Raw genomic sequence first — 14,712 nt, forward strand, 5'->3', positions numbered from 1 at the left:
GCCAAGATTTTCAGTGCTTTTGGGTGCATCTTATAAAGGGCCGGACTTTCAGAGGGTGGGTGCTCGGCACTTTTTGAGAATCAGAGCCTATTAAGGATGTTTTAAACAGGACACTCAAAAATTGACTCATCCCAAATTACTAGTCACATTTCTGTATGTTCATATTTATTTGCTCCTTGAATTTCAGTGAACACATTTACAATCATTAAGAGCTGAAGGGGGAGCAGGAGTCTCTGTCCCTGGCAAGGCTATAGCCTGCTCAGAGCCTGAGTGTATTCAGGTTTGATTTTAATTTTTCGATAATTTATTCATGGTCTGTTTTTCATGTAAATATTTGTCTCTGTGAAGCTTTGGGAACACACTGCTCAAGAAAATAAAGTGTGTTTTAATTACAGGCCAGAGATATTGTACATTAGTTACTGTGCAGGCTTTGTTGTCTTATCCTGACTGTGTCTTTCAAACTAATCCCTAGTACCAGCTAAGCCCTATGACTCTTCCCAGCCTAACAGGACAATGTGCCTGGAATGTTGATGATATTCAGCCTAAATTTTCTCTTTTCTAATTCAATCCCATTACTCGTATTCATTCCTTACTCCCAACTGTACTATCCTAAATATTTCCTCTCCCTGTTTACTCCCATATCTGATCGACTTATTGTATATTGCTATCATCTTTTTCTTTTTAAGTCCTTAATTTGTCAGGCTGTAGATACCATCCAGGTTCTTCTACATCTACATATTTATATGATCCTCCATTGCCCTAGTGCATGAGCAGCTCCTAACTTTCATAAATTTATTTTCATAACACCTCTCAGAGGTAGAGAATTATCTCTATATGGGAACAACAGCAAGGCAAGACTCCGGGACTTTTGCAAGATCACAGACTCAGTTTTTAGTAGTGCCAGGAATTGACTTTCGCTCTCTAGCATCCTAGCTCCAGGCCTTAACCACACAACTGTACTTCCTGCCTTGGTTAAAACTGATCTCAGGAGACTAGCTCTAGTTTTATCTGGGTGCAGAATTTTGTCCAAACTATTCCTAAAAAGTTGGGTCCTCTTGTCAGAATTTCCTCTTAATTGTTAACATCTTTCTTATAATGAAGTTTCCAGGACTCAACACAACTGAATATATATTTATTATAATTATCAAACTGTTGGATATGGAAAAAACAGTATTTTTTGTTTTCCTCCCTAACGTTGAATGTGTAGTGTTGTGATGTGCTGTTAAACAGCTGCCATGTTGCACACTTGCAGGAGCTACATATCAGTGATGATTCTCCTACACGCTACATGTTGTTTAAGTAAGTTGGGGCCCTTCAGGACAAAAGGCCCCGTTTTAAATGTAAAGCGATACTAATCATCGTGAACTTCATACTATGACATTCCTGAATGGAAACTATTCTATGAGCCCTGCTTGAATAGCATTGTTGGAGGTACCTGTAGCCAAGTTACTTTCAGTATTAACGCATTGAATGTGCTTCTAAAAATTCAACATTTTACTTAATTGTTCTCTTTGAATCAGGGACTATTGTTTACTATACCTTTGTACAGCAGCTAGCACAATGAGGCCCAACCTGGTTTTGGCCTTTAGGAGCCATTGCAATATAAATGTAAAATGATGATAATAATAATTCATAGCTATGACCCTGCCCCTGATAACATGTGCTGCTAAAATTAAATTCCTTGAATATTTTTGCAGACGTGCTGGTTCAAAAATGATGATGATAAAATAGCTGCTGCAGACTTTTGCATGAGGTGTCAGAGTTTCAGTTGTAGTTTAAACTTCACCACAAGATGTCAAGGCCGGGACGTGACATCAGCATAGCTTTTCAAGCCAAAAGCAGACCACTTCAAATTGCTAGGCTGAATTCAGAAATCTTGAGCATCATTCCTTTCTCAGAGTGCTGCATAATTTTTCAGACTGTAAATTCCTGATATAAAGTCCATGAAAGTCAGTGGAAAGAATCCCATTGATTTCAGCTGGCTTTCAATTGAGACCCAAATCTCTGACAAATGGAGTGGGGCAGTGCTGAGTCCTGAGTGCTGAGCTATGCACAGTAGGTAGAACTAGAAAGGGGAGAAATCCTCTTCCAAACCGCACATGGTTTCCAGCATGTAGAAATTTGGGGTAAAATACCCTACTGAATCAATGAGTGTTGTCCTTTAACTTCAGGGGGGGCAGGATTTCACACCTAGTGTGCACCATTGCTTTTAGCATCTTCTATAAGCATTTGTCATGTTGTGTGCTTATGGCACAGTATTACCTGGGATGCTTTGTTTTCCATGGGTAATTTCCCTTTGACTTCCTTCATATTCTGCTATGTGCTTGTAGCTCATTTGGTAACACAATGGGGTGTGAGTGCCATACCGGCTCTTTTGCTTATGCTGATCCTTTTTATGACTTAAAAGAAGTTTCCCTAAACTCAAGTCTGCTCTAGATTTTGAATAGTGACCTCAAAATTACAACACCTCTCCACCACTGCATGCAGACTTCTCAGCTCTCAAAGTCCACCTACAAGTCTGGAGAAATTCCTAACTCAGAAACAGTCTGGCTTTTATTTTTTCCATCCATTTTAATCTCATAATCTCAGGGCCTCTGTGAATTTCAGTAAATGTTTTATCTGATTCAAGGTGGTAATTCTCTTTGAAATTGAAATGTCCTTTATGCTGAGGCTGTCGTACTATTTTCCATTTGAGGCTGAGACTTGAGCTATGGGTTTTCTGTGCCACATTTTGTCTGAATGAACCTGAGTTTAAATGTGTGGAAATTCTGACATTTAAAGAAGGAAATACCTTTTCTGAGATTCTGGGAGTGGTCTCTTTCATTGTTATGGTTTTGGGGCCTTTTGTTCTTACGTAGGACATGTAATATAGTCTTTCTGTATGCAACAACAAATGTTTCTATAGCTTTAGGCATATTTTATCGAATATAATCTGGCAGTTCTGTATGAAAATATGTGTGATATATATTTCCAGTTCTGTGTTTGTACAGCATCCTGCACAATGGGGTCCTGGTTCAAGACTAAGGCTCCTCGGTGCTATAGTAATACATATACTAAATAATTAAATACTATTTTTATCTGATTACTTCCCATAAAAATATGGTGGGAAACTAAATATCCTAAACTAAAACTATAAATATATTCCATTAGTGTCGTTCAGTATTTTTTAATTTGTTTTTCTTTTTCGTATTCCTTTTTAATGTGGAAACTGAATGCTCATGAAGGACCTGATCCAAAGTCTTTGCTTTCATTTCCGTGGGCTGTGATTCAGGCCCCCAAAGCACCAAGGACTAATAGCGTGAGTTAGGCTTCCTGTGCAAACATTTGTGCAGGCATAATCCCCAGCACAATGCTGTGACCTGTAATGCCTCCGCTAATCCAGTTGGAAGTGTTGCTTGAGCACAGATTGCAATTATACAGATAGGGGGTGGAGGGTGGTTCTGCTACATGGAACGAAGTACAGTATTGAGACGATCCCCAAAATTGAATTCCTTGTGCTTTTCAATATGTTCGTAGTACTTCATCTTCCTACCAAGTGATACAAAATATGGCACCCATTGCTAACCTGCGTGTGGGTTTTACTTCTGTCATGAGTTGCTCTCCTAAGGACTAGAGGAGAGATTTGTAGGCATTTGCAATGACCTGACATTTCTTACTTAAAAAATGAGTTCCTTAGACATGTGAGTGCACTAGATCATAATTGCTACCTGTATTAACAGCACTTCTCAGGAAATGGATTGTGGCTGTGAGCATTCTTGGTGAAGTATGTTAATGGCCTCACACACAGCCCAACTTTGTCAAGGGACACAGACATCCCCTGAGCCAGTTATGAGAAGGATTACTTTTGTAGCATAGAAAGGACATTAACTGAGCTATGTACATGGTTACAAAACTCTGATGTGGTTGCATTTGTAGTGGAGAGACCCTGAGGCTGGGATTTTCAAAAGTGCCTAGGGGGGTTATGTGTGCAAATCCCATTGAATGTTTCAAGGTTTATAGAAGAAGCTAAAAGCAAAGGTATACACTGGATTGACATTAGATGGAAAATCCACTGAATGCCATTACTTTTAGCATCTTTTATAAACCTTGAAAAGCAATGGGATTTGGGCACATGAACACCTTAGAAACCTTTTGAAAATCTCAGCCTCGCTGATGATATGCAATTTGTCCAATGGTTGTTATGAAAGTGGGAATCCAAATGATAACTTCGCCAGTTTTGCTTCCACTTGTTATAATTACAAAAGTCAAGACTTGTTATCTAGGGCCTCAGAAATGTAGCAAAAAATGTTTGTATAGACTAAGCAATAATGCATTTAACTAATACTAGACACTGAGGCCTCTTGAGATTAAGGTACCTGGCTTTTTTCTTCATGCCTTACAGTACATCTAAGGAGTTTATCTGGAATAGCCAAGCTGTTTTCCAATGTGTAACTGCTTAGGCTATGTCTACACTAGCACTTTGGTCAGTAAAACTTTTGTCGATCAGAGGTGTGTAACCCCTCCACCCCCTCCGACTGACAAGTTTTACAGACAGACGCACCAGTGTGGACAGCGCTATGCCGGCGGGAGACTTAGCAGAAGACATTAAGACTTAGATTTTCAAGGCATTTGAGAATTGACCATTCTAATCCCCCTGGCAGTTTTGAAAATCTCACTCTAGTGTGTTTTACTAAACCTCCACTACTGAATGAATAGCCCTGTACTTATTAGAGGATACCCTCATGTTCTACATGTAATATGTATTTAAAAACATTATTAACATGGGTTTGGCAAAATACACCATTTGGCTAGTTTTCTGGTCCTAGGGTTAAGCTATTCTTGTGGTTTCTCAATGACATGGTATGAAAAGGCTGCACTTTACTAGGATCTGGTGCCAGGTTTTGTACGTATTAAGACCTTTGCCAGATCATATTGCTCTTAAGTGTTACTAAAAATAATACAGGAATTTTCTCTTGCCTACATTTAGTCTGTTTTTTACTGTACAGCTTCCCCTATTGTTTGTGTGTGTTTGTAGTTTTTTGTTTGCTTTTTTAAACTATCCAGTCCCTATATATATCCTTGTTGACCACTCAGTTCAGACATACCACAAAAACTGGAAACAACTTGCTGTTGTCTTTTTTTTATTTCTCACCTTTCTAGTTTTGGCAAAACAAGCCAACTCAGAAGAAACCTCCCTCATGCCATATAACTCAATCTCCACCACTTTGATGTTAAAGTAGGCCAGTAAGCTTCTATGAGGGCAAATGCTGACTCTATGGACAAAACTGCTCAGAGGTTTCCCACCAGGGTTGGTGACATAGTCATAAGATGGTTGTGATTCAACTGTTATTTTTCTCTCCATGGGTGTAGTCTATTTATTGGCTTTGCAATCAAGTCAGCCTTTTTGTGCGTGTCTGACGATACTCCTTTTCAGTGTGATTGATCAATAGGGTGATGTGCGTGGTAGATAGGAGGAGGTGCGTGGGGGGTGGGAAAATGGGGCAAGGAGAAAAGCTTTGGGACTTAAATGACCTTTGTAAATGTCTTTCCGTCCATTTAGTTGCTTGTAACAGAGATGTAACTTTGGTGCAGATGACAATTTAACCTAAAGCTCTGTTCTTTCCACAGTGGGTAAGCCTCACAAGTGTAACTACTGCGGCCGGAGCTACAAGCAGCGCAGTTCACTGGAAGAACACAAGGAACGCTGCCACAACTATCTTCAGAATGTCAGCATGGAGGCTGCTGGGCAGGTCATGAGTCATCACGGTGGGTGGAAATGATGTTCAGGAACCTCCTATACCACCGAGTGACTTCTGTACTTATTTCATGTTTGTTTGTTTTTCTCCTTTTTTACTTTAAATAACCTCATTCTTCCTAGAACAGTGAAGCTCAAATGTTTTTAAGACAGAAACCATGCGCGAAATCCTGGCCTTGGTGAAGTCAACAAAACTCCCTTTGACTTCAGCGGGGTCAGGATTTCACCTCATGTACATGAGAGAGAGAGTGTGTAACTAAATCAGCCCTGCAAAATTATCATGAAAAATTGATTAGACCAAGCACAAAATGTATTAAGTGCCCACCTTTTAAAATAACTGCTTATGAATATTCTAAAAATATTGAAGTCTTTGAGAAAACAAAGCTTCCCCATTGCAGGTAGGAAAGTAGAATTTTGCAAGCTTGATGTATGCTATATATATATATATAAAACATTAAGTGTGTATATGTAAATATTTTTACATAATAGGCATGCTGTATGTGTAAATAGTATATCAAAAAAGATTGTTGAGGCTTTTCATGTTGTATAAGGAGCTTGCAAAAGAGGATATTAAAAGCAAGAAATTTCAAACTACATATAGTTGATTTTAAAATCTACCGTATCTAAAAGGTCTATGGTACTGAGATACAAACAGTACAATTTATCAGGCTATGAGAATGTAGTTTTATCTTTAGTTATAAATAATAGCTAGTTGAAAAATTAAAAAAAGAAAACCATAATTTTTTTCCAGACTTTCAAAATTATTTTTGGTTTTTAGTTTTTAAAATGGGATTTTTGGTTTTGAAATTTTTCACAAAATGTTTTATCCTTTTAAAAATATTTTTATTGACAATTTTCATTTTTTTTAAATTTTTTATTACTTTTTGAAAATGATATTTTTAAAATTTTGTTTAGCTTAGTCCTCTGGTAGGATATAATTTTAATCAGTCAAAATTTGCACTGTTGCAAAATGAAAAAAGGAAAGAAAATTAAAAACATCCTACTTTTTTCCTTTCTGTTTGTTTGTTTAGTTGGGATTTTGTTGTTTGGTTTTTGCTACTGTGTAACTGTTCATTAGTCAGTTTAGTCACATGGTGGGATATTTTAATTAATTACTTACAAATTTTAAAAGAATAATTTTCAGAAATGTATAGCAAGAAGCCAAGAACAAACAAATCAATTCAAATGATTGATTTTAATAGAAAATTTTGCTGAAAAAATTCATAAAAATATTTTAAATGGGTAATGTTTTCATGACCTTTCTTTTTTCACACAAAAAAAGTTGTAATAGAAAAATTTCAACTGCTCTATTAAATAATTTCAATTATTTACCACCACCATAGATGCCATGGAGAAGAAAATCAGCATTTAAAATCTGGTTCTTTCAGAAAGATTGATATTTCTGTCTAGACTCTAGACATTTTAGGTTTGATCTAATGCTCATAAAGTCAATAGAAATTCTTCCACTGATTTCAATGGTCTTTGGATCAGGACTTTTCTGCATTGTGACTTTCAGACATACGTGATCTTTTTTTACTGACGGTGCTTAGTTGGAAGCAAAGACTTTACCCAGCTACAGCATCCCCAAGAAGAGTCTTAGGTTCCAAGCTCAGCAAAGGCTTACACACCTGTGACTTCAGTGGGACTTCTTTCAGGGGTTAAAGTTAAGCAGATGTGTAGGTGTTTTCAGAAGTGGGTCCTTAGTGAGCTTTCTCCATAAAACATAATTATGAAAGCTACAGATGCTTCAGGGATCAGGTTGTGTGGGATCTCTCCAAGTTCTACTCCATTTCTGGCCAAAAAAAAAGCTTCTCTCCCCCAGTGTGGAGACAGTTTTAGATTTGCTTGGAAAGGTAGTATCTAAACTAGTTAAAGGTGCAACGTGGATTGTGAGGGCCAAGCTCGTGGCCTTTTCTACACATAAAAGTTTCACTGGTTTAAGTTAAATCAATTTTTCAACCAATTTCAGTTAAAACTGTGCAACTGCAAAGCCCTTTGTGAACACTCTTGGTCGAGTTTAGCTTAGTTTACTTTAAGCCTATTCTGAATCGGTTTAAGCTAAACTTATTCCTAAACCTTGTTTAAAGTCAAATAAGAGGATCCACACAGCTTTTTCACTGGTTTAAGTCAATTAGTTGAAAATCGCACCTTAAGTTGAACCAATGCAACTTCCTCATGCAGACAAGTCCCTTGTGTTTAAATCTCCTGCTGTGCAGTTGAGTAAGGGAGCACAAGCCCATTCCATTATGTGGCCAGCCTGCGTTTCTGCTTTGGGCATGGGGGAGAGGTGCAAGATCAGTAAACTCTTCAAATCCACTCCTCCACCCAACAGTGAACAGAGTCTGGTCTACCACCCCCAGCGTGCCTGCCAGTGTGGCTTAGCCAGTGTGGCTTAGCCAGTGAGAGAGGGGATGTGACCATTGCCCTATAAAAGAGATTAAAGCAATCTACTCCTCCCTGGGGCAATGGGGAAACAGAGAGGGATTTGTGACTGACTGAGACACAATTCCTTCCCACAGCCACCCTGAGGGTGGCACAACTGTGCTGTGTCCATTATGCAAGACTAAAAGTTAGGTCTTGGTCTACCCCTAAGAATGTATTGTGCAAAAATATACCCATATTTCCTTCTGTCCCTTGCTATCCTGTGGAATATATTTTTGAAGATTAGTATTGTGAGCTAACTGCTTTGGAGTGTTCGATATCTCAGAATTACTCCACACCAGGCTGAACTTGCACTTTCCTGTGTGTCTTTGTAACTGTTCCTCATTTGCTGTGTTTCTGGAGGGACACCTGGTGTAGAATTACGTTTGTCATGCCCCCAGTACATTTCTTATCTTATATTACCAGAATGAGCCATAAAAGATTTGCATGGGCCTATGAGACCACTGCAGCATAACTGACTCTTCCTACAAACTCTATACCACAATGCATGCGTCTGGCCTAGGATTTTAGGGAACAATTAGCAAAGTGATTCTCTGGAGCGGTCCTGAAATTACCTGAAACATATTTGATAAAAAGATGTGGGTGGGGGTTTTCTGGTCCTCACCAATGTCTTGCTGTGGGAGGAAGGAGACCCCAACTTTTTGTGCTGGGACCCATGCATCCTTGCCAACGATGAATAGTACTTTTTGCCAGGGTGAGTTATTGTAATAAGGTGGGGAGAAGGGGATTGGGCACCCCTGGAGTGTTGATTATACACTCTGCTCAATTTGGTCCTTTATAGCACTTTACAAATATTTACTCATTCATTCTCACAACAGCTCTGTGAGGCAGGTAAGTACATTTTCTCTGTGTTATAGATAGATAAATCACCTAACTAAAGCCATGAAGGTGGTTTGTTATCAGAGCATGGGTTAAAATCCAGACATTTCTGGCTCCCTGTCCCTTGCTTAGTCCACTAGCATGCAGCCTCTCATGCTACTGACCTGCCCTTCCTTGTGACTAGAAGCCACACTACCTGCTACAGCAAAGTAGGTAGCTCACTTGTAGGCAGCTTGCCAGAAGAAAGTTGCAGTGATCTTATTGCCGCAGGTGGCAAGCTGGGCAATGTTGGCCCTCCCAGGTGCAAAATTGGTCTGGGGACCTGTAGCTATAGGTCTAGAGTCTGGACATTTATGGCAGTGATCATTAATAATCTGTGATCTTCAAGAAAAACCAAAGACAAACTTTCAACTGTAGCTGGGTGTTTACATCAGCTTCCAGATTCCATCTGATGTTCACAAAGGAAAAGGCTAGAGACATTCTTAAAAATAGATGCTTCAAGAGTACTCCGCTTGCTTATTTAGGTCCCCAAAAACAAGGAGGAGAGGGAGTCCAGTCATTGGTTCTGTGACCCCAAAAAGTTAGCTCAGCGCATTAGAGATGATGTGTCCTTGTATTCCTACATAACTGAGTAGAATTTGATTTAAATGCTAACCCCGAGGAGCATTTCCTACCAGGATCCATGAGGATTTTCCCCGTCTTTCTTTTTTTTTAATATCAAGAATGTGAGCTGAGAAAGAAGACTGAGGGTGGAGAGCCTCAGCTGGTGTAAATCAGCATAGCTTCACTATTTCAAGAAACATTCAGCGGCTAAATATCTCCTGGGTGACTGCTTTTACTTTCGTTATGCAGGGTTCACTGTTGCGTGAATTATACAGACGCTTATTACGTGTGTGTGATTTAGTACAAGTAAAGCAATCAAAACCTGAAAGTTACTCCAGGTCCTGACTTTTGATCTACAGTCTGATTGGTTTCAGGGAAATGGAGGCTCTGAAGCAGTGTTCCCCAACTCTTGTCACCCTGAAGACTGTCCATCTGCATACTGAAAGGACGGGCTAACAAGAACTTTTAGTGTTACTTCTAATATCCTCTCTTGCAAATATCAGAGGAAACTTAACATCTTTGCTTAGGCTCCAATACAGGAAAGCCCTTAAGCACCTGCTTAAATCCATCCCCAGTCAGACAAGCAGTTAAGCACATCCTTTGCAGGACTTAAAGTTAAATTTGTGTTTAACGCACCTTTGCTGAATAGAGATGATTTGCAGAATTTGATCCTTAGTTGTGAGCATGTGTTATCTTTCTGGGTTTGTTTTTCTGTTTTATAACAGGGATATCCTTCAGTGAATTATGTGGCTTTTACTTAGGTATTGATTTTTTTCCTTAAAATTAAAAGCATACAGGAAATAAGCAACATTTTACTCACTTGCCAGTTGTTTTTTAACATATATGATCTATTCATTTTTGTTTAAAAAGTCAAAGAATATTTCTCAATTAAAAACTTCCAATGACATGACATTCCATTTAGTTCTCCAAGTTTCCATAGTGGCACCATCTAACCAATCTAATCTTGATTTGCATGAGGTTTAACATATTAGAGTTTAGTGGTTGTTTTTTATGAAATCTACATAACCAAACATATTCTGGCAATTTATCTTCACAGTAATGTAAATATTGGAGAGGGTCAGACACAGTAATGTTTCTGAGTGGAACTTGACTGTATTGGCAAAAACCTAATTTCCTATTGAACCAGATAATAGAATCATCCTCATTGCTAAATGCGGAGCCAACCTTCTCTTTCTGGCAGTTTAAGAAATATGAAATAAGGTATTCTATTGACTGTGATATTTCACAGAGGAGTCCAAACAAAAAAATCCTTGTCTAATTTATACGGTGTAAGATGTTTCTGTGAACACTCTTCATTTCCATGGAAGAAAGAAGTCCAGTTGTATGTTGGTCAAATTCCTCCTATGAAATTTCACATATCTTTATCCAAGAAAGGGGTGTTGGCACTTTTTAGCTAGTATTTAACCCTTATATCATATATCAATGAATATGATGACCCTGGGACCAGCCCAATGACCATTAAAGTCAATGAGAGTCTTTCCACTGATTTCAATGGGCATTGGATCAGGCCTATGTAGACCCAATCCTGTGAAGTGCAGTGTGCTCATAACACCCACTTACAATGGGAATTGAGAGCATTGAGCACGTCCCACGATTTTCCCCCAAGAAAGCCTCCTATGTAATGCATGGCAGGGGCAGGCAGTCATTGGTTTATCTTAATAGTGTGTGTGATTCTGGCCCCATTGAAGTTAATAGGAGTTTCCCCATTGACCTCACCGGGGACAGGATTTTGCCCATAGTATACTTGGAGGGAGATTTTTTTAAAGCCCAAAGCGCAGTTAGGCACCCAGTTACCATTGAAAGTCGATGGGAGCTGTCTCCTTACTGCCAATTGTGTCTTTGAAAATCTCCCCATGTTTTCAGTACATACCTCAATATGTCCCAATGTAAGTTTCTTTGGACCAGCCCAAACTACGCAAGTACTCTTCCTAATTCCAGTCTGCTGTCAGTTACCCCACCCCTCACAGTCTCCCCTGGATATTAATTAGGTCTCATGCATACCACACACCAATTTTTTAAACATTAATTTCATTTTGCATTGGTGCTATTTCTCTTCCATTTCTTTTCACCAGTGCCAGCAGGATTCCCTTGCTAATGAGAAATCATTGTGTTTCTCAGTGAGAGCATCCTGTACAAATAAAAAGGCAGCAGGGCAAATCATTTTACAGTGCATGCTGGATTCTAAGACTCAACGCATTCAGCTCTCCCTACCAGCACAAACACAAATGGAATCAAAGGAATAAATGGTCCCATGTTTTCTTAATGTGAATGTTTGAGTTGAGAAGTTCACCTGAACAGATCTTTTATTTTGCAGTTGCCTGGTATTTGCTCTTCCTTTTGAGGAGGCAAAGGCAATGCTCTTCTCTCATTTTCATGTGTATTGTGCTACCAAAGAACTACCTGTTTAAGGCCAGGAGATTCATTAGCATGGAGATCAGTGGAGTCCCGCTGGAGTAATGCAGTGCCGGATCAGGCCCAATTCTACAGTCTACCCACAGACTCCATGCGTGCCTGAAGCATACACGATGTGGTCCTTGGAACTGAGTCTTAAGGAAGTTGCCATGGTGTGAGGGAAAAGAAGGGAACAATAGAAAACTTGGTGTCCTCAGGTCATACAGATTAGAGCAATTGTTTGCTCTGCCATTCCAGAAACCTCTTTTTGTTTGCCGGCTAAGAATCTTTCTTAAATATAAACCATAATCATAGTGCTAATACCATCCAGTTAGCACAAAGACGCCGATAGTTGAACCTGTTCAACCAAAGCTACCTTCTGTGGATGAATCGGAGACAGTCAGTCTATTTTATAGATTCAATACAATGGAACAATTGAAACAATTGGACTTGCCTTTTGTCATGCGTAATTTCTTCAGCCTACTGTGCTGAATTTGAATGATTCAGAAATTGTGGGTCTGAATCTCAGCTGGGGACAGTCAGCATAGTTCCACTGAATCTAACTAATATTCTAGTGCATGTAAAAAAGAAACAACAAGAAAACAAAGTGTTACTCAGGAGTCAGATGTCAGGGTTCATGAGTTTTTTTTCAGCTAGGTTCATAAAAATTTGTGCCAGAGGTTCACAAAGTTAGTTGGCAATCCGTAGAGTACTTGCTGTTCATGTGCGTCTGGTGCCTGCTCCTTGTTTCTAGCTGAGAGAACCAAACCAGGCGTGAGATGGACGGTGAAATAAGCAAAAATAGAAGGTGTAACTAACTTCTATTTTTAGCTTCAAAGACAGCTGAAAGTACATACATATTTTCTGAGTATTCCTCCTCCATGTAAGTAGCTCCTGTAGCTGCCACAGATTATGTTATTTAGTGGATAGGGAGGTTGTCTGCTGATTGCAAAGCGTGGGTAGGGCAATCTTGACATTATTTGGTGATTGAGACTAAAAATGTTTGCGAACCTCTCTTTATGCCATTCATCTAAACTGGGAAACTATGAGATGATAATCCTATAAATTAGATGCAGGATGGCTGGAAGAATAGCAGTCTCATGCATGAAAAAAAGGAAATATACACTTAAGCCCACATTTTCAAAAGAGGATTCAGATTTTGTAAACCTCCATTTTTGGGTGTTCAGCTTTACTTGGAAGAGGCCTGAATCTCCATTGCCATGCACCTCATGTAGCTATTGATGTTGGAGCAAAGGGAGTATGAAATGCTACCAAGTCAGAACGGATAGCACTTCACACTCACTATGCACTGGTGTCACGGAATACACAAGCTGGAGGTCAACAGAGAATCAGGTCCCAAGAGGGCTTTTCAAAAGTGCTGTGCACATAACAGCTTCCCCAGGCTTCATTGGGAACCATGTGCTTGGCACCTTTGAAAAGGAGGTCTTTGTTAAGTGTCTAAAGTTGGTCTCTCACAAATGGAAGCATTCAAAATCAGAGACCGCATTTGAAAACTTGGTCCTAACTGCTCAAACTTTAATGCTGTTTCATTGCCAATTGTATTCCTGCACCTTCTTTCACTCGTATTTCAATATGCACTTGTTCAAGATAGTCTACAGGGCTCAAAATAGTTAGCGCCATCTCTGAAGTGTAGACAGACCTGTCTGATGTGACTTTTTGGTTTTATGTAGTACCTCCTATGGAAGATTGTAAGGAACAAGAACCTGTGATGGACAACAATATTTCTCTGGTGCCTTTTGAGAGACCTGCTGTTATAGAGAAGCTGACAAGCAACATGGGAAAGCGTAAAAGCTCCACCCCACAGAAGTTTGTGGGTAAGCTTGAGAGAGCATTTTTCTTATTCTTAGTGAGTAGGAATAGGTTATTTGTTAACTCCTAAGAACAGCCAAAAGATCAAAGGGGAAAACTGCACTCTGAGAATTGAGCACGATTGGTAGTGTGTGGGGGACGGGCAAACAATTGAAAGATGATTAAATCAAAGCAGAAAACAACCTAAAAGTGATTTGCAAGTGACTGAATTACAGTATTGTCAATCCTAAAATTCAAGAGTGAGGACCTCAAAATCTTGAGATTTTAAAATATATGTTTTGGGTCTTTTTCTTTTGTGGTTTGAGCCTTCAGCATGCATTTGGGTCACATTTTCGAACTTTTCTCTGTCATCGTGAGGGCTAAAAACTTAATTTTGTAGTTAAAGCTGAGATTCTCATGTAATCATCTGACTCCAGGAGTTGAAGCTTAAAAAAACCCTCAAGTACCTCAAGACTTGTGATAAAACTGAGAATTGGCAACATGTTTGCAGCTTTTATTGAAAGAAGCCCCTATTCAAAGTGAAACAATACATTGATTCTTCGGAGCTCAGACACAAGTTATTGTGTTCAGTACAGAAGTAACTGGGTGAAATGTAAAGACGTTGTACAGGATGTCAGATGAAATGATTTAATGGTTGCTTCTGGCCTTAACTCCATGACTCTATGAAATACAAGACAGCACCAGACCACTTTTATTTATTAGCCATTTATTTTAGAATCTCTGGCCCAGATTTAACCATTTTTTGTCTAGGTTTCCTATACCTCAGAATATTAAGGAATCCTTGTTAAACTGTAGCACAAAATGCTGTAGTAAACATTACCCATGTTAGGTTGTAGTCTGTGACTTTATGCTGCAGCTCACATTGTTGTGGC

General features: G+C 39.1%; 1 protein-coding gene across 1 annotated transcript in view; it reads left to right on the forward strand.

Annotated features, from left to right (window-relative positions):
- IKZF2 (IKAROS family zinc finger 2) overlaps window positions 1-14,712 on the forward strand; it is a 115,303-nt gene that overhangs the window by 94,443 nt on the left and 6,148 nt on the right. The window contains exons 7-8 of the mRNA XM_067549810.1: window positions 5,608-5,745; window positions 13,702-13,845. Coding sequence (XP_067405911.1) covers window positions 5,608-5,745; window positions 13,702-13,845 — 282 coding nt within the window. The remainder of the gene's footprint in view (window positions 1-5,607; window positions 5,746-13,701; window positions 13,846-14,712) is intronic.

The sequence above is a fragment of the Emydura macquarii genome, unplaced genomic scaffold (genome assembly GCF_026122565.2).
Source record: "Emydura macquarii macquarii isolate MOO-44397 ecotype Brisbane River unplaced genomic scaffold, CSIRO-AGI_Emac_v2 contig_1253, whole genome shotgun sequence".
Classification (NCBI taxonomy): Eukaryota; Metazoa; Chordata; order Testudines; family Chelidae; genus Emydura; species Emydura macquarii.